Consider the following 20979-nt stretch of genomic DNA (forward strand, 5'->3'; position numbering starts at 1 on the left):
CATCCACAATGAACACAAGTGTGTTGTTGTCTTCTATTTTGTTCATGGCTGATTCAGTAGTCAGGGGGAACGTGATCATGGCATAGTGATCCAGCTTGTTTCTCCTGGGGGCACTCTTTCAAGGATATTTGGGCTGCCTTCGGAGATGCAGGGTCTTGGGTCATCAGAATGTAGGTGACGTATGGATCTTCTTTTTTTGTGACTGTGCACGTCTTTCAGCACCGCTTTCTTAGCTTTCAAAGCCTTTGCTTTGGCTTCAGCTTTGGGAGGGGCAAGGGCTTCCTTCTTCGCCTTCAGCGCCATCTTTATGAAAGGCAGTATTTTGAAGATACAGATTTTCCTAGGAGTTTGCACCATCTCATGTGACTGATTTTAAATCTCTGTTTTGTTAACAGTTTAGTAGTTAATTTTTATTCACTTGTTTCCCATCTTCTTTAAAGCTAAAGATAGTTTGTGGCTGCTCACCTTGAATGAGAAATGATAGAAAGTCACATGTTCTCCCAGAAACGAGAGAAAGTGCTTCAGAAAATAATTTCTGAATATTTATATAATCTTAATGTTGTTTTTATTTTTCTCACTTATTTGAAAAGAGCAGGGGAAAAGATGGTGACCTAAAATTTAAATAGCAATGAAAAAAGAAGTATTATGTATACCGTCAGAATGGCTAAAATTAAGAACTTAGGAAACAACAGGTATTGGTGAGGATGTGGCAAGAGTGGAACCCTTTTACATGGTGAGGATGCAAACTGGTGCACGCACTCTAGGAAACAGTATGGAGGTTCTTCAAAAAGTTAAAAATAGGGACACCTGGGTGGCCTAGTGGTTGAGTATGTGCCTTCGGCTCAGGGCATGATCCCAGAATCCTGGAATCAAATCCTACATCAGGCTTCCTGCATGGAACCTGCTTCTCTCTCTGCCTGTGTCTCTGCCTCTCTCTGTGCGTGTCTCTTATGAATAAATAAAATCTTAAAAAAAAAAAAGTTAAAAATAGAACTATTCTGTGACTGAGCAGTTGTACTATAACATATTTATCCAAAGGATTCAGAAATAGTGATTCGAAGGGATACATGCATCCCAATGTTTATAGCAGCACTGTCCACAATAGCCAAACTATGGAAACTATCCTTTGACAGATGAATGGATAAAGAAGATGTGGTATATATACATACAATGGAATATTATTCAGCCATCAAAAAGAATGAAATTTTGCCATTTTGTAATGACATGGATGGAACTAGAGGATATCTTGCTAAGCAAAATAAGTCAGAAAAGACAAATACCATATGATTCATTCATATGTTGTAATTTAAGAAACAAAACAGATGGGATCCCTGGGTGGCGCAGCGGTTTGGCGCCTGCCTTTGGCCCAGGGCGCGATCCTGGAGACCCGGGATCGGATCCCACGTCGGGCTCCCGGTGCATGGAGCCTGCTTCTCCCTCTGCCTGTGTCTCTGCCTCTCTCTCTCTCACTGTGTGCCTATCATGAATAAATAAAAAAAAAAAAAAAAAAAAAGAAACAAAACAGATGAACATGGGGAAGAGAAGGAAAAATAAGATAAAAACAGGGAGGCAAACTATGAGACTTTTTTTAAGATTTTGTTAGAGAGAGACAGAGCTTGAGCATGAGCAGGGAAAGGGGGGTGGAGACAGAAAAAGGGGGAAAAGCAGACTCCCTCCTGAGCAGGGCTTCGTTCCCAGGACCCTGAAACCATGACCTGAGCCTAAGGCACACTTAAGCAACTGGGTGGCTCAGTCAGCAACTGAGGGTTGCTGGAAGAGAGGTGCGTCAGGGGATAGGGTAGTTGGATGGTGGGCATTAAGGAGGTCACTTGGTGTAATGAGCACTGGGTGTTATATGCACATAATAAATCACTAAATTCTATCCCCAAAATTAATACACCATATGTTAACTAAATTAAATTTAAATAAAAAATTTAAAAATGTAACTAAAATGACAAAAAAAATACTAGGTTTAGTGACAGAGTGATCCACGTATATCTGGAAGAAAATACACCAAAAATATTTACTATAGTTATTTCTGAGTGATGGATTTTGAGTGAATTTATTATTTTTATGTATTTTCCAAATCCTATACTTAACACTTAATATAATCAATAAAATAAACGTGTATCCCTGTGTACTTATTAAAAGAAAATTAGGTTTGCCAGAGTTCATACATCAGTTATTGGTTGCTAAATGACCCAAAACATCAAAGAAAGGAAACTTTTTAGAGATAAACTTCTCACATCAAACTCTTAAGATTGCCATATTCTCAGGCATTGTGGTTTCCTCTAAAAGTAACTCTCTTCTTCAGGATTCAAAACCATGCAGAATAGAGCCTGATAAGTCAGAATTGGAAAACTCCGGATTTGACGGAATGAGCGAAGAAGAGCTGCTAGCAGCTGTTTTAGAGATGAGTAAGAGAGAAGCTTCACCAACTCTGAGTCATGAAGATGATGATAAACCAACCAGCAGCCCAGATACCGGATTTGCAGAAGATGATATTCAAGAAATGCCTGAAAATCAAGACCCTGTGGAAACTGAGAAGCCCAAAACAGTCACAGAGCCTGGTAGGTTTCATGAAAATAAACATCTGTTAAGGCACAGCTATGTTCTAAAGCTTTATAGGGACAAGTGGCTTCTAAATAATGGGAGGTGAAATGGATCTGTGTAACAAGGCTAATAATATTTTCATGCTTTAAAAAAGAAGAAAAAAAAAACAGGTTAAAAAAATGAGAAGTAAATACTGTGAGTAGTATCCAGAGGCTGGTGGTAAAGTATGCCATATCCCTTTAAATGTACATCAAAAGAATAGTTAAAATTCTTTTGTACATTTTAAGTAAATGTCATTTTTTTGGTCACTTTTTTCTCACCACTGCTCTCTCAGAAACTGGTATAATTCTTTCCTCATTTTTCTGCATCTGAATTTGTACTAAGTTTTAGTGTATAGATGATAATTCTCCTTTGGGTTCATCCCTTTATAATAGTAGAAAGACCCCTGAACTAAGAGGTCAGGTTTTGAGTCTCTAATCTTTTACTATCTCTTCCTATAACCAACTCTAATATTGTTCTCCAGATATCCTTGAAATGCATATCTATTTGTCTAGCTGATGTGTTCAGTACATCAAGCTGAGAATTTTGGAGATAAATAGTAGTAAATCACAATTATTTTCTGTATTCTTGGAGTTAAGCCTCATCAGTTGTGAATTAGTTTACATGCAAGTGAAAGTAAGAATTAGTATATCCTCAGTCTAATTGGAAACAGAAAGCTGATGGTTTTTGGAAATAGATGTTCCTTTTTCCCCTCCTTCTTGATGCAAGTATCATTAAGAAATCCCTTTCTCTTATTAAACTTGTAGTCACTGCCATTAGATATCATTGGTTAATATTAGTGCTTTTGCCTTTTGCCAATAATTCCTGCTTTCAACTCTTCCTTTCACATATTTGCTCAGTCCTGCAGCTCCCTAAAATTAACAAAGGAAGTTACATACAATTAGTTCTAGATTCTCTATAAGTAGAGAACACTGAGTTATCAAAATCATTAATAACCACTGCGGTTTACAACCATATAGCAGCTTTGAGGAGAGCAAAGTTGTTTTTAAGTACTTTATATTCTTTTTATAAAATCCTCTATTGTCTAGCTACTGTCTTCCCCAATTGGATACAAGCCTTTTTTGTGTTTCTTTAATGTCACTGTTCCATTCACCACCTTCTTACTGTAACTGAAACCCAAAGACATTGCTTCTGCTGCAGCATTTCTTTTTTTTTTTTTTTTTTTTTTTTTAATTTCTGGAAAATATGGAAGAAGGGCAAAAGTAGAAAAAAAAAAAAAAAGGACAGAAGTAGAGAGATGAGTATAATGGCTCTTCCCCCTTGTACCTATTACCAACAATAATTATCAAAAAAGCCAATCTTGTCTTTATATATATACCATCTCCTTCTCCTTCATCTACTTAAAAATATGCAATAACTTCCTAAAGCTTTTGAAATGAAAGTCCAAACTTCCAAACGTGGCTTTAGGCCATGTAAAAACTAGAGAATGCATCCATCACCTTCATCTGCTAGATTTTTTTTTTTAAGATTTTATTTATTCATCAGAGACACAGAGAGACACACTTCTCTCCTTCCAACTTACTTAGTGTTATGTTCTATTCAGTGATTATTTGATTTCATTAAGATTTCTAGTCCTGGGGTACGTAGGTGGTTCAGTCAAATGAGTGTCTAACTCTTGGTCTTGGCTCAGGTCTTGATCTCAGGGTTGTGAGTTCAAGCCCCATGTTGGGCTCCTGCTAGGTGTGAAGCCTACTTTAAAAATACTCATCATCTCCCTCTTTCGATTTCCCAGCCTGTATGCTGGATCTTGGTATCCTCATCTCTTTTCCTCTTCTCTTTTGTCACAGTCACCTGACACAACCCCAGCTCCCAGCTCAACTAGCTTCCTATATATCCAAGCAGCTGAAGATTACTGAGAAAATCACAAATTCGTGCTTAGACTTCCCTCTTATTCGTGACTGTACTCTTAAGTGGGCACTAAATGCTACTAGTCAGTTCTGTTATACTTCTTTTTTTTTTTTTTTTTTTTTTTTTAATAAAGATTTTTATTTTTTATTTATTCATGATAGTCACAGAGAGAGAGAGAGAGGCAGAGACACAGGCAGAGGGAGAAGCAGGCTCCATGCACCGGGAGCCCGACGTGGGATTCGATCCCGGGTCTCCAGGATCGCGCCCTGGGCCAAAGGCAGGCGCCAAACCGCTGCGCCACCCAGGGATCCCTCTGTTATACTTCTTTAGTAAATTTCTTTTCTCACTCTCCATGATCTCTTCTTCAAATATCCATTTCTCTTTCCACACACACTCTAGGTTTATAGATAAACTGTGTACTTTTCAAAGAGATAGATGTAGTCATGAAAACTCTGCCTTCACTTTTGTTATGGAGGAAATATCCCTGCTCTTATTTAAGGCCAGTCCTCTGTTCATGTTCAGAATTTGATCCACTGTGCCTTCCAAAAGATCTCTCTTGAAATTATATTCTTTCTCTTCTGTATCAAGTCTTCCCTCTCTTTAAATTATTCTTTTCTTCCTTAATCTTAAAAATTCTTAAAACCCCATCTTTTAAAAAAAACTCTGGTGACCTTCTATTCCCCTACTGCTGCTACTGCCCCCTTTTTTTTTTTTTCTACTCACAGCAGAATTCTTTGAGAGTGTTGTTTTATTCATTCTTTCTACTTTTTTACCATTTCCCATTCTCTTGTCAACCCTCTCCAAGTGGGTTTTCCTCCCCATCACTCTACTGAAACGGTGTTTATCAAGTTTATGTTAGTGGTATTTCACATAATTCACCACTCCCTCCTTAACATTTAAAACTTCTAAAAGCAAAAAAAAATAAATAAATAAAAATAAAACTTCTAAAAGCTTTTTTTCTCTGAGCTTCCATGATAACCATACTTGGGCAGGGGGTTTTCTTCCTACTAAACTCACTTCAATTATCCACCCCACCCCCCAGCCAGAACTCTAATTGGTGGAGTATTCCCAGGACATCATCCTTAGCTGTCTTCTCTACTAAAGCTGTCTTCCTGAGTCAGCTCATATTTTACCACAGCTTCACATACTGATGAACTACCCAATACGTATCTCTAGCCTGAATCTCTCTCATGAGCTTTAAACTTATAGCTTAAACTTTACATTTGAAGCAGCCAAAGTAATCTCTATGAAGCATAAATCACAGTTATTCTTCTTTAAATTTATTTGATTTACCGGTACACTTCATCCAAGCTTCTTAACATGGCCTATCTCCACTCTCCCCCTCTTTCACTCTACTTAGCCATCATGGCTTTTGTCTCTCTGTTTCCCTCAAAATATGCTAAGTTCATTCTCATCTGAGAGTCTTTGTACTTACTTAAGCTCCTTGAGGACAAGGGTCATCTTGCCTCAATTATCACAATATCCCCATCTTCTACAACAGTCCCCGGGGCATAGTAGATCCTCAGTTAATATTTAGAGCCCAACAGATTGTCTCATGAATCAACTCAAGAGAGGCAGGAGGACTGGCCAAGTAAAGTTTCACTGTCTCCAGACACTAGCCAGAGAGAAGAGTGTATGCAAAGGCCAGATGTGAGAAAGGCTGGCAAGGTAGTGGGCAACAAAAAAAAGTTTAGAATGATCTACATGGCTGGAGCATAGTGTTGAGGAAGAAAAGCAAAAGATAGCCATGCATTCTCTAGTTTTTACATGGCCTAAAGCCACGTTTGGAAGTTTGGACTTTTATTTCAAAAGCTTTAGGAAGTTATTGCATATTTTTAAGCAAACACGTGTTTGATAAAGATTTATATTTGTAAAAGATGATTCTGGCTGCAGTGTAACACATAAATTAAAGAACCCAAAGTAATCCTTTGAGACCTTTTAGAAAGCTACTGCAGTTGTCTAGACCAAAAGCCAATGGTGCCTTAGGTCAGGGTTTTTGCATTTGAAAGAAAAGTTGATGGAGTTAAGAGATACTTAGGAAATAATGACTTATCTGATATGAAGGGGTAAATAAAAAAGACCAGCTTTCTGTCTTTAAGAAAAAATTGTGGGGGGTGGGAGTGAATGGGTGACGGGCACTGGGTGTTATTCTGTATGTTAGTAAATTGAACACCAATAAAAAAAAAAAGAATTTTAAATTAAAAAAAAAAATTGTGTATGGAGTTCCCATTCACTGTGGGAAAGGAGATTTCACTTAGGGTAGGGAAAGAGACAGTATGATCTGTATTCAGTATATAAGAATGTTGAGTTTTATCACATGATTTTCCTTTTATTCATTGTACAAGTTCCTTGAACTTAAGTTTTAGGGAACTTAAAAGTGTGTTACTATTCCATGGTTATATTTGTTCCCATGGATCTTAAGCAGTGTTTGTATCCATCTGATAATCTTGTCCTGAAGTTAAACCTATCTTGATTATCTCAAACTTTCTTTTTTTTTTTTATGATTGATTCTTTTATTTTTTTTTACAAAAGTTTATTCTTAAATGTACAACAGGATCTAAGACAACACTTCATCCCAGCTATAGGTGGCAACAGATGCTATGATAGGGAATCCAGATGTTTAAACAGGAATGGAATTAAGGATCATCACTGCCTCAGGCACAAGGAATAGCTTACTTTTTGCCAGATTTCTTTTTTTTTTTTTAATTTTTTTTTTATTTTTTTTATTTTTTGCCAGATTTCTTAATTCCACCTGTGGCCAGAGGTCCCTTCCTCGCAGCCTTGGCTTTTAGCTCCTCAAGTTTCTTCTGCTCCTCTTTCTGTTTCTGCTGCCTTATCTTCCTCGTCCATCTCCTTGGCCTGTTTCTTGGGCTGCTTCAGGGACTTATTGCCACCTTTGCAACCGGACATGGTGCCTGCCGCCCCTTCCCCAGACCCTGGCAGTGGAAGCCTATCTCAAACTTTCTTGATTGGTTTTCTATTACATGGAATCACTGATAGTGTAATTTTAGGATTGTGTAGAGCACATTGATACATGGAATGATGAAAATTATTGGTTAAGAAAAATTGTACTTGTCACTTTTTTTAATTGAGTATATTTTGGTAATAAAAGTAATAATATTTGTCTTAGGTCCTAAAAAAGCAGCCTTATTAGCTCCCAAATATTTCTTCCACGTGAAATGTTTCCCATCAGCTAACTTTGTATGCCTCAGTTCCAGATTTCCAGAAGTAATCTGATTGATTAACTCAAATATCCATTCCTGGTGTACTAAGCTAAGGCCACAGGGACAGGTAGGGTCAGATGGACTTGAGAGCTGCCCCTTTGGGGCTATTGGAAATGACTGTTTCTCCAAGAATGGAGGAAAGGAAGAAGTTCTGACATCTTTTATATATATATATATATTTTTTTTTTTTAATTGGGATCATACTGCTTTTGCCCTTAATATATCCTGAGGGTTTTTTTCTCTTTTAATGAATATTCAGAGTTAGTTTTAATGGTAAATATTCAGTCAGCAATTCAATACAATTAAAAAATGATGAGCTACTTACTGATTTGTAGTCTAAAATCAAGATGCTGTAAACTTCAGAGTTTATAGTCTGTGCTATAGAAAAGTGTCTATCATTTAAGTGGTTAAAAATGCAGTTTTAGGGAAGGTAAAGAGCTACTGATTTTGTATGTGTGTGTGTGTGTGTGTGTGTGTGTGTGTGTGTGTGTGTGTGTGTGAATGAGAGCAAGGAGGGGGAGAGGGAAAGAGAGAACCCTCAGCAGGCTCCCCACCCAGCATAGAGCCCAACATGGGGGTTTAATCTCACAACTCTGAGATACTTAACTGACTGAGTCATCCAAACACCCCGAGCATATACTGATTTTACATCAATCAATATAAAATTAATCTGTAAAGGTAATTCTTGTTATAACCAAATTCTTTTTATATGAGAATTTCCTTAAGCTGAGAACCTTTGTTTTACAATTTGTAAGGTGGTTTGAGAAAGAAGAATCCTTTGTCTATCACTCTTACCTGTATTAAAATTATAATGAAATACTGTTCTCATAGAGCAAAATCCGTGTCACCAGAACAAAATCATGACCATACTGTTTATCTCAGCTAGCTGTGTTCTAGAGACTGAGAAGGAACAGAAAGAAATGAAAGATTAATTTTTTTCTTATCTCCTTGGATGAATATTTTCAACATCTATATTATTTACTTGTACAGTACATGAGGTGTTTATTACATATCTCATGTAGCTCTTTTGATTTAGAATATGTACAAGGCTTATTTGATTATTAATGTGAAAATATACTCATTACATACTATTTAATAGTGAAAAATTCTCAGTATTAGCTTAATCACTCTACCCTAATTCTTATTTCATTTACTCTAAACAATACTTTATTCCTAGTACTTGGTCATGTGAAATTATGACTGGCTGTGAATATGGCTACTCATTTTTCTCCATACTGAACGATAGTGCTTCTGATGATTGGTTAAGTTTCAGAACCATTGATATAGATCAGTGTTCTTAACCAAGGACAGTTTTGTCCCCCAGGGACATTTGACAATGTCATTTTTGGCTGTCACTACTAGGGGAGAGGAGTGCTTAGCATCTAGTAGGTAGAGGCCAAGGATGTCGCTAAACATTCTGCAGTCTATAAGACAGCTTTCTGAAACAACAAAAAAAAATTATCCCACCCGGAATGTCAGTAGTGCTGAGATTGAGAAACCATGATCTAAATGTAGTAAGATGAAATCATATGTCCTAATAAGCAGGTTATCTATGAGGTTCAGGTCAATTACTCTCTGAACAGTAGATGTCACTCTAATCCGGAGATTTCAGTTTGAGAGGATTTCCCAGTTATGTCCTGTTCTGCTTCCTCAGATCCTGCCAGTTTTACTGAGATAACTAAAGACTGTGATGAGAATAAAGAAAACAAAACTCCAGAAGGATCTCAAGGAGAGGTCGATTGGCTCCAGCAGTATGATATGGAGCGTGAAAGGGAAGAACAAGAGCTTCAGCAGGCATTGGCTCAGAGCCTTCAAGAGCAAGTAAGAGATAATTATATTGCTATTTTCTCCATACCCATCTTTCCCAGTAATAACAACTAACAGGTGTTAAGCACTTACTATATGTCAAGCATTGTTCCAGTAAATGAATAAATCATTGATAGAGCAAAACTTTGTTGGAGCTTCGCCTTGGGTTTCAAATAGAAACAGTGATAGTTTTTCTTTTTTTGAAAATCCAAATGCAACAAAATATATTGTTGATTACCTTCCATTACTGTAATTCATTGCATACTCCACCGACTGAGACAGCCAGGGGCCCCATATAATAATCTGTTCTTAAATTTTTAGTTCTTCATGCTTGTATTTGGCAGAGCTGGTCAATTGCGGTTGCCTGAGGTGTCTGACTAAAAGGTGATGTTTTCACAGTTATCTAAACCAATGCAGCCCAAGTCATGTTAGTAGTAAAAATTTACTAAAACTCCCTAGAATAAACGCACAGCTTTAGTGTTTACGAATAATCAGATTAAGAAATCTGTTTTGGGGCAGCCCCGGTGGCTTAGTGCCACCTTCAGCCCAGGGCGTGATCCTGGAGACCTGGGATCGAGTCCCACATCAGGCTCCCTGCATGGAGCCTGCTTCTCCCTCTGCCTGTGTCTCTGCCTTTCTCTCCTTCTGTATCTCTCATGAATAAATAAATAAAATTAAAAAAAAAAAAAAGAAATCTGTTTTGTCTTGGGGTCCTGGTTGGCTCAGTTGGTGATGTATGCAAATTCTTGATCTTGGGGTTGTAAGTTTAAGCCCCATTTGGCATAGAGATTACTTAAAAATAAAATCTTAAAAAAAAAAAAAAAGAACTCTAATTGGTGTAGAATGATGGGGTTCAACCTTAACTGCACATTAGTATCATCTGGGGAGCTTTAAAAAATACTGATGCCTGGGTCGTTCTTTTCTCCTCAGGAATTCTGATACAGTTGATCCTGGGGTGTAGTCTGGGCATCCAGATTTCTTTCCTTTTCTCTATTTGTATCCCCTCCCCTCTCCCTCCCTTTCCTCCTTCCTTCTTGCTTTCTTCCTCCCACCCTTCCTTCCTTCCCTCCCTCCCTCCTTACTTGCTTCTTTCATTTTTAAAAACTCCCCACAGTGATTCTAGTGTTCAGTCAAGGTTGAAAACTGCTGCTTTAAAAAGATTTCAGAACCATCTGTTCTGTATCCTTTTATTTAGAAGAAGTACCTCCCTAGCTGCCTGGCTGTCAGGATGTATTTATGTCACTCATTTTACAAATAATGAATAGTAATCGTTTGTTTTAGAAAACTTTTTTTTTAAAGATTTTACTTATTTATTCATGAGAGACACACAGAGAGAGAGAGAGAGACATAGGCAGAGAGAGAAGCAGGCTCCATGCAGGGAGCCTGATGTGGGACTTGATCCCAGGACTCCAGGACACACCCTGGGCAGAAGGCAGGCATTAAACTGCTGAGCCATCCAGGGATCCCCCTAGAAAACTTATTTTTAATATAAAATTTCTTAATAATAGTTTCTTATAGTGCAGAAAATGAAAAATTCAAAACCCTTCTTTTTCATATACAGAAGACGTATATTCTATTTCTTGTCAGCTGACCCAGTTAAAACTATCTTATAAACCTATCTTCACATCTGAGAAATATAAGATGAAGTTTCTTTAGTTTGGTATACCTGCATCATTCCGTTAATAGCTAAGAGTCTTTTACCATCTGGGTTTCCACATCGACTTTATATGCTGGATAAGTTTTAATCATATTTCTTCTTAGAGAATTTCTCTGTTTCTCTCTTGAATTACAGTATTATTGTTCCCAGGACTGTAATGCAGAATAGCTCATTGTAAGCTTCTTATATACTTTAGTAACTTTAAAAACAAGTCTAGGGGCGCCTGGGTGGCTCAGTCAGTTAAGCCTCTGACTTCAGCTCAGTTCATTATCCTGGGATCCTGGGTTTGAACCCCGTGTAGGGCTCCCTGTTGAGCAGGGAGCCTACCTCTCCGGCTCCCTCTGCTATTTCTCCCAGTTGTGCTCTTCTCTCTCTCTCTCTCTCTCCCTTCCTCCTCCCTCCCTCCCTCCCCCTCTCCCTCCCCCTCTCCCTCTCCCTCTCTTTCTCTCTCTCTTTCTCTCTCTGTCAAATAAATAAAATCTTTAACAACAACAACAAAAACAAGTCTAGACTTGAGAAAAGTATAAAACAGTTCTGCTTAAATTACATTTTTTTCCTTCATTTGCACATGAAGTTTGTAAATTTTATTTTCTCTGCAGATGAGAGACAAAATTTTTTTATAGTCAGTCATTCCATATTTTTATTATTAGTCATTCAGTTGAGACATTTTCAAAGATACTTGTTTTTTTAAGAGCAGAGAACCTCAGATGTATTAGAGAAATAACAGTTAACAGTCAGTGAATTCATTTCGTTTTCACCAAGTTATCTGTTATGTCTTGGGCTTTTTTAGCAAGAACAAAGTAGAAGTGATTAAATAATCTTGTGGAAATATTGTTTATCTTGCTGTCACAGACTTAGGGTCAGCGATATGCTGAAGCCAACTCAGCATCATGTTAGTAGCTTAAAATTGGCCATAGTGGAAATGTTTATACTGTGAAAATCGGCAAATGGCTATAAATCAGAGGAAAGAAATCAGGGCAGTTTGCTAAGTAGGTTCTGCTATGTGCCAGGTATTTCATACATATAAGAAGAAAGGGAATTATATCATAATGTCAGAGTGAATGACTTTTGGTTCACAAGCCAAATGTCACTAACTAGAGGAGATAGCATGTAAGGCTTTTTAACCTCCCAAGGTTGTGTTTTAAGTGGACAACATTGAAAAAAGTAAAGAATTTCTCCACATCCCTCAAAGGTCATATTCTAAACATTTGTAAGATTATGGAAAATATATTTTTTAAAGGTTTTTATTTATTTGAGAGAGCCAGCACAAGCAGAGGGGCAGAGGAAGAGTAAGAAGCAGGCTCCCTGCTGAGCAGGGAGCCCAAGGTGGGGCTCAATCCTAGGACCCTGAGATTATGACCCAAGCTGAAGGCAGACACTTAACCGATTGAGCCACCTAGGAGCCCTGATGGAAAACATTATTAGCAAATAATTCCAGAGCAGTTGATTTTATAATTGTTAAATAAGTTTAATCAGTACTGTTTTAAATACCTTAGTTGTGTTCTTATCCCTTTAGGAAGCCTGGGAACAGAAAGAAGATGATGACCTCAAAAGAGCAACAGAGTTAAGTCTTCAAGGTGTGGAGATTATTTTAATTACATTGTTTTAATGATGAAATGTATCACAAACAGAAAAGTATGTGAAGCATTATTTTTAGTGATGATAACAAATGTGAACACCTTCAAGGTAAAGAAATAGAACCTTAGAAATTACCTGTATACCTCTTCCACCCCAGAGAAAACCACTATTCTAATTTTTGTATCCATCAGTAGCTTGCTTTTTTTTTTTTTTTTAATTTTATTTATTTATTCATGAGAGACACATACAGAGAGGGAGGCAGAGATACACAGGCAGAGGAAGAAGCAGATCCATGCAGGGAGCCTGATATGGGACTTGATCCTGGGTCTCCAGGATCACACCTGGGCCAAAGATGGCGCTAAATCGCTGAGCCACCCAGGCATCCCCAGTAGCTTGCTTTTTTAAAATAATTTTATCATCTATATCCGTATCCCCCTTTTTTAATTTTGAAAAGTTAAATCACAAGGACAATCTGTAATTGTAATTCATCTATATGAAAGAGCATTACTTAAAAAAAAAAAGAAAAATGGGGATCCCTGGGTGGCGCAGCGGTTTAGCGCCTGCCTTTGGCTCAGGGCGTGATCCTGGAGACCCGGGATCAAGTCCCACGTCGGGCTCCCGGTGCATGGAGCCTGCTTCTCCCTCTGCCTGTGTCTCTGCCTCTCTCTCTCTGTGTGTGACTATCGTAAATAAATTAAAAAAAAAAAAAAAAGAAAAGAAAAATGAAAGAGCATTACTGCCACTAGTAGGGCTATTAGGAGAAGATAATGTGGCTTCAGTTAATCCATGAATTTATAAGAGTTCACTCTTAGGAAGTCAGTGGGCAAAAATCATGAGTTAGTATTAGAAACATAATCTTACCATAGTCATGGCCTTTCATAGAACTAATATATGGACCAGGTGCTAACAGGGACATATAGCCATGGGAATTATACTAACTTTTATTTTCTATGATCACTGGTCTTTCTCTGGTTCTCAGAAATGAATCAAAGCAGAACACTTTGGTGTTACAAACTAAGTGCTCTAGGCTGATTTATACGCCAGGGTATAGAGAAGAGGGCATGAGTTTTGTGGCACATAGTTGAGGCAGTTACAAATAATTGAAGCAAGGTTTACCAAGGCATTGTGTCCTCCTATTAAAAAACTGGTATAGGGATCCCTGGGTGGCGCAGCGGTTTGGCGCCTGCCTTTGGCCCGGGGCGCGATCCTGGAGATCCGGGATCGAATCCCACGTCGGGCTCCCGGTGCATGGAGCCTGCTTCTCCCTCTGCCTGTGTCTCTGCCTCTCTCTCTCTCTCTCTCTCTCTGTGTGTGTGACTATCATAAATAAATAAAAATTTAAAAAAAAAATGTTTAAAAAACTGGTGTAGTAGTGGCAGTGATGGCAGCGATGGCTGTCCCAAGTCCTGTTGTACCAGTCTGGACTCATTGCCCTCTACATCCACACATAGATATCCTGAGATCTCCCTAACCATTCTCCTGGGGATTCCCTTCTGATTCTCTCCTTTCTTTGAATCTCCCATTTCCTGTTTCTCACTCTTCTTCATTCTTGGTCTATACTTGTGCTTTGATGGAGAACATCCTAGTAGTTTTCTTAGAAAAGAGGGACTGAGGGGTGCCCGGCTGGCTCAGTCAGAAGGGCATATGACTCTTGATCTGAGGATCATGAGTTCAAACCCCACATTTGGTGTTAAAGGTTACTTAAATAAATAAAAACTTTTTAAAAAATTTTTAAATAAAATAGGGGTTAAGACTTAGATTTTTTGGAGACCTTGCAAGTTTTACTCTACCCAGTCAAGTATTTGATTAATACTTTGGCCTGAATATAGAAGTCTGGGTTTGCAATCATTGTGAAAGTACTGTTTGCAGAGTTGCTGTAAAGAAAGCTATTCTTTATCCTAATAGGACCTCTTTTTTCTCTGAAAGCTTGTAGGATCTTCCTTTTATTTCTGTTGTGATGAAGTGTCAAGCAACATGCCTTGATGTGGGTCTGTTTCATCCATTTTGCTGGCCATTTAGTTGATCATTTTAATAGAGAAACGTGTCCTTCAATTATAAGCAATTTTCACTGACTTCCCTTCTTTTTTTATTTTTTTTATTTTTAATTTTTCTTTTTTAAGATTTTATTTATTTATTCATGAAAGACACAGAGAGAAGCAGAGACACAGGCAGAGCGAGAAGCAGGCTCCATGCAAGGAGCCCAACGTGGGACTCGATCCCAGGTCTCCAGGATCACACCCCGGGCTGAAGGCAGCACTAAACCGCTGAGCCACCCGGGCTGCCCCCTTTCTTTTTTTAGATTTATTTATTTATTTGATGGGGGGAGCAGAGGGAGAAAATCTTAAAGCCGACTCCCCACTGAGTGTGGAGCCCAACACAGGACTCAGTCCCAGCACCTGTGAGACCATGACCAGAGCCAGAATTGAGAGTCGGATGCCTAACTGACTGAGCCATCCAGGCACCCCTGTCTTTTGAAACTTCTGTTACCCAGACCTCCTGGTCTGTTTTTTCCATTTTCTCATTTCTTCTTTCCAGGTTTCCATCTTTTGATAATTTTGCTCGGCTCCCTGGGAAATTTCTCTAACCTTATTTCTAACTCCAAACTTTCTTTTGAGTGTTTTGTCATATTTCTAATTTTCAAGAACAGATTTGTTTTGTAAATATTCCTTTTTTGTAAGTTTTTTTGGGGAGATGGAATCATAGAAGCAATACCATCTCAAATCTCTGAGGATGTTAAATATAATTCATTTGTGAAGTTTTCTTCTCCCTGAATAGATTGTTTCCTCCAGCTGCTCTGTCCTATGTGGACATTATGGTCTTTATATTCCTTATTAGAGGCTTTCCTCAGATACCTAGTAATCCTTGGCTGTGGGTTCATGATTAAGAGAAGCAGACTAAAAGGATGGTTGGAAGCCCTAAACACATGAATAGCTAGGGCTTGTCACTTGTGTGTTTTACAGAGTGGGACTGTTTTGGGGATGATATTAATGTTTTAGGCCTTTTTCTTGGGCTGGTCAGATTCCTAAAAAAGAGTTTTCTAATCTCTTGCCTTTGCCTAAAGGTAAAAGATGTGGCTGCCAGAGTTCTGGGAACCAAATATAGGAACAGGGCTGGGGGTTATATTCATTCTTCACTATTCAACTGTGGCCCACTCCCCTGTTTTCAGTATGTGCATGGCATCCCCCAGTCCAGAGACTGTATTCACCCTCTCCAGAGGATAAAACTCTAAACTTCTATCATTGCTCAGCAGCATGAATTCTGGAGAAGAGGATCCTGGGAGTCTGTTTCTCAAGTACTTTTCACCAAATCCTTATTTTTATCTCCTACTTAAGCCTCCAGTTTCAAGGGTACCTGGTACTTCCAAGTTGTATGTTTCTTGAACTCTGTGTGATGTAAATTGGATTGGTTCTCAACTTTTCCATTACTGGCTTAGGGTTTGGCTTTGGCTCTCCTGGGTCTGCTAATTCAGTCACCATCTACTTTCCAGCTTGCACAATTCTGACACTAGTCTTTTTTTCTGTTCTTCCCATTCTTAGGTGTTCATGTCTTTTAAATAACTATACTGTGATTTGAGTGGAATTAATTATATTTAAAGCAAAGAGGGAGGATGCCTGGGTGGCTCAGTGGTTGAGCGTCTACCTTTGGCTCAGGTTGTGATCCTGGGGTCCTGGGAACAAGTCCTGCATCAGGCTCCCCAAGGCGAGCCTATTTCTCCCTCTACCTATATCTTGGCCTCTCTCTCTGAATCTCTCATGAATAAGCAAATAAAATCTTAAAACTAAATAAAAAAGCAAAGAGACACTCAAGTACAAATGCTTCTGGGATTTTTTTTTTTTTTTAAGATTTTATCGATTTATTTGAGAGAACGTGAGCAGGGGGAGCAGCGAGGAGTGACAAGCAGACTCCCCACTGAGCAAGGAGCCTGACATGGGACTTGATTCCAGAACCATGAGATCATGACCTGAGCCAAAATCGCGTCTCTACCGACTGAGGCACCCAGGCCGCCACCTGAGAGTGTTTATTTAAAGTCATTAGTAAAGATGGATTCTTCCAGTGAAAACACATTATTAAAGAAAAAAGTGGGGATCCCTGGGTGGCGCAGCGGTTTGGCGCCTGCCTTTGGCCCAGGGCGCGATCCCGGAGACCCGGGATCGAATCCCACGTCGGGCTCCCGGTGCATGGAGCCTGCTTCTCCCTCTGCCTGTGTCTCTGCCTCTCTCTCAATCTCTCTGTGACTATCATAAATAAATAAAAATTAAAAAAAAAAAAAAAGAAAAATGGGGATCCCTGGGTGGTGCAGCGGTTTGGCACCTGCCTTTGGCCCAGGGCGTGATCCTGGAGACCCGGGATCGAATCCCACGTTGGGCTCCCGGTGCATGGAGCCTGCTTCTCCCTCTGCCTATGTCTTTGCCTCTCTCTCTCTCTGTGACTATCATAAATAAATAAAAAAATTTAAAAAAAATAAAAAAGTGGATCTTGGATTTAGTTGTTAGTGCATTTTAGTGAAACTTACAGGTTAAATTTGCATTGTATTTGTTAAATTTCAGAAGATTAATATTGAAGAAAATGAAAGGATACCAATTTTTTTTATGTCTTTTCTGTGAGATCATTTGTACTTGCTAGGGGCACCTACAATATACACCAAGTACTTGAAATCTAACATACAGTTTATGTAATGTGAAATTTAGTGAAATTGGGTTATTTGTAAAATCCTGTTCTTTTTTTCAGTTTTATTCCTTCTTATTAGCATTATATCCTTTTCATATAAACATATTTTTAAGAAAAAGGGACATTTCTTTCATAGATACCTGATACCTGATTGTTATTCCCCACAGTGGGCTGGATAAATAGAACCCTAATAATAATATGGTTTATGTTTCCTTAGGATGATAAAATGTGTACTCCAAGCTGTTTTATCTTTCTAATCAAATTACTTTGTGTCTATTCTAAGAACTTTTACAACACTTTGTATTCTGCAGAGTTTAACAACTCTTTTCTGGATTCATTGGGTTCTGATGAGGACTCTGGCAATGAGGATGTTTTAGACATGGAATACACAGAAGCTGAGGCGGAGGAACTGAAGAGAAATGCAGAGGTAGGCTGCCTTATTGTCTAAGTAGGACTGCTCGGGCTGCCAGCATCACTCCTGCCATTTCTCTAACAAGGCCCCACTGTCAGTGTCCATGGTGGCAACTACCAAATGCTCTTCACTTTCTCTTGTCCTTTGCTTCTGTTTTCTCTTTTCTCTTCTTTCCTTTCCTTTCCTTTCCTTTCCTTTCCTTTCTCTCTCTTTTTTTTTTTTTTTTTTTTTTTAGATTTTATTTATTTTAGAGAAGGAGAGCCTGTGTGTGAGGGAAGGGGCAAAGGGAAAGGGAGAAAGAATCCCAAGCAGATTCCAAGCTGTATGCAGAGCCTGACACAGAGCTTGATCCCAGGACCCTGATATCGTGACCTGAGCCAAAACCAAAAATCAGATGCCTAACCAACTGAGCCACCTGGTACCCTACTTCTTGTTTCTTGTTCACAAAATTCAAAACAATATGAAATAAAACTAGAAAGACATCCTGACTCCCTTGTGTGCATGTTAGGTAGTAACTGGGTAACATGCCTCTCAATATCATATATATGTGTTAATTCACCTGTAGTTCTGCTAAAACTATGTTGTCTTTAAAGTGAAATAACAATAAATAAATAAGTAAATAAATAAATAAAGTGAAATAACAAAACTAGTTGGCTATTAGTAAAAACTATTGGATTAATGACATTAAACTACATTGTAACTTTCTTTTACCCTTTTTTTCCTGAAAGAGTTGGTTTTTTTCCATTTTCCAATTCTTTTTGTAATTTTAATTACCTAGGAGTTTACTGTCCTAACACAACTACTATTAGTATTTTTACATATTATTTTGTCAGCCCTGCCGCTAAGTATGCTTCTAAAAGGTCATAAGTACAGCATTTTTATCCTGTTTACTTCTTAAAGATGACTTATAAGCATTTTATTTTTAATGATTCTATGTGCTATATTCCTTCAGATCAACATACTATTTCATTTAATTTTTAACCATGAATATTTAAGTTTCTACTGTTCTACTGTAATAATACTTTGGGAGGTGCCTGGCTGGCTCAGTTGGTAGAGCATCCAAACTTTTGATCCCAGGGTCGTAGATTCAAGCCCCACATTGGGTGTAGAGATTACTTTAAAAATATATTGAGGGGTGCCCGGGTGGCTCAGTGGTTGAGTGTCCGCCTCTGACCCAGGGCCTGATCCTGGAGACCCGGGATCGAGTCCCACATCAGGCTCCTTGCATGGAGCCTGCTTCTCCCTCTGCCTGTGTCTTCTGCCTCTCTCTCTCTCTCTCTCTCTCTCTCTCTCTGGGTCTCTCATGAATAAATAAATAAAATCTTTAAAATATATATATAGAGAGAGAGAGGGAACTGTGTATGATTGTAATGTTTTTGATATTTAGGATTTTCTTCTTTTGATAAATTCCTAGAAGTAAATTACTGCCTCCAAGTTGAGAAACAGTTTAATAGTTTCTGGTTTACATATACCCATATTCCTTCCCCAAATGTGTACCTTACAGTGCTGCCTTCAGTGCATGAATGTCACTTTCCAGGTTTTTAACATTTTTTTACTAACAATGTCTTAATAGCATTTTTAAGAATATTTAAAATGTTAAAGCTTACCCATAATCCCTATAGCACCACTGCAACTGTTTTCATTTTGTTCATTTTGTTTTCCAGTACTTAATCATTAACATACCTGCTTTTATAGAGCTATAATTATTGTGTGCATTCGTGTGGGTTTGAAAAACAAGTTAATGTGTTGCTGACCCACTGAATACTATTGTGTTGAGTTGATATACCACTAATCATTCAACTATTATTGGGCCTATTGTTAGTTCCAGCTTTTCATTATTATAGGTAATGCTACAATGAATAATTTTATACATCTACTCTTTTCTCCTTTTGAATTATTTTCCTAGGATAAATTCTTAGTTGGGAGTAGAATTCTTGGGTCAAAAATCAAGTTTGACTACACACACACTGGAAGTCAGCCATGTTAGCTTTGATAATAAATTTAAATTTAGTGTTTTGCTTTTATTCAAATGAAGAGTTAAACATCATGCCCACTTCTGTTTTCCAGACAGGAAATCTTCCTCATTCTTATCGGCTCATTAGTGTTGTCAGTCACATTGGTAGCACATCGTCTTCAGGTAAATGGACATGATGATTTCAGCATTTTATACATGAAGTAGCCAGTATTTGCTCCCTATCAGCTTGCTCTGTGCCTAGCTTCATGAGCTGTAGGTTGAATGCATCAAGAAAAAGTCTTAAATCTTTTCTTTGATCACACTAAATGTGAATTGTGTTAAACATGCAACTTTTTTTTTTTATAAATGTCCCCAATTCCCCTATATATGTGTAAATTTATTTATCCAAAAAGTTGTCCTAGTGTATATTTCTCCCTTAAATTTCTGTATGTTTTCTGAATGGTTTTTAGAAACATTGTTGGGGATAGGGTGGATGGGGTGGCTGTTTCTCTCTTCAAAACTTCCTGTACCTGAGAAAAATGCAGTGTGTTTTAAAAACTACAATTTTAAGATTGTGTTTATTTTAGGTCATTACATTAGTGATGTGTACGATATTAAGAAGCAGGCATGGTTTACTTACAACGATCTCGAGGTATCTAAAATCCAAGAGGCTTCAGTGCAGAGTGATCGGGACCGAAGTGGTTACATCTTCTTTTATATGCACAAGTAAGAAACTACCAGGTCTGGAGCTGTGGGCTAAAAATCTCCCATACTTTTTTTTTTTCCTGTAAGGACAAATTGTTCCCATCACTTATTGATTGACAATTTTTTACTTTTGTTATTTTTTGCTAGGGCTGCTATCTTGATATCTTAACTCCATATTAATTACTTATCTCAGAGTAGCATGTTATGTGATAAAACTGTCCTATCGTAAACATTTTTGGTGTTCTAGTTATATCAGCTAGAAGATCTGAGTTACATGGATGGGAACTACATAGCATTGTTATCAGGGGTAGCCATTCTCCTCCGCTCACCCGCACCCCGTTTTCTCAAAAATCAGTACTTGGGGTTAAGACAGTGATCAAATGAATGAGCTGCTTATTTAATAAAATTTAGACACCAAATGGAATTGTGTAGGCTTTATCTCAGCATCTTCTGTCTATCCTTTGGCTTTGCTCACTGAATTTCCTGTTTTATTTCTTGTTTGTTTTATCCCAAG

The 20979-nt window shown here is 38.1% G+C and overlaps 1 protein-coding gene across 5 annotated transcripts in view; it reads left to right on the top strand.

Annotated features, from left to right (window-relative positions):
* Positions 1-20979, top strand: part of USP37 (ubiquitin specific peptidase 37) — a 95872-nt gene that overhangs the window by 70154 nt on the left and 4739 nt on the right. For all 5 annotated transcript variants that reach the window (XM_072812884.1, XM_072812881.1, XM_072812883.1 and 2 more), the window contains 6 exons: positions 2315-2570; positions 9340-9506; positions 12665-12725; positions 17706-17821; positions 19874-19943; positions 20348-20486. In XM_072812884.1, coding sequence (XP_072668985.1) covers positions 2315-2570; positions 9340-9506; positions 12665-12725; positions 17706-17821; positions 19874-19943; positions 20348-20486 — 809 coding nt within the window. The remainder of the gene's footprint in view (positions 1-2314; positions 2571-9339; positions 9507-12664; positions 12726-17705; positions 17822-19873; positions 19944-20347; positions 20487-20979) is intronic.

The sequence above is a fragment of the Canis lupus genome, chromosome 36, assembly GCF_048164855.1.
Source record: "Canis lupus baileyi chromosome 36, mCanLup2.hap1, whole genome shotgun sequence".
In the NCBI taxonomy this organism is placed as follows: domain Eukaryota; kingdom Metazoa; phylum Chordata; class Mammalia; order Carnivora; family Canidae; genus Canis; species Canis lupus.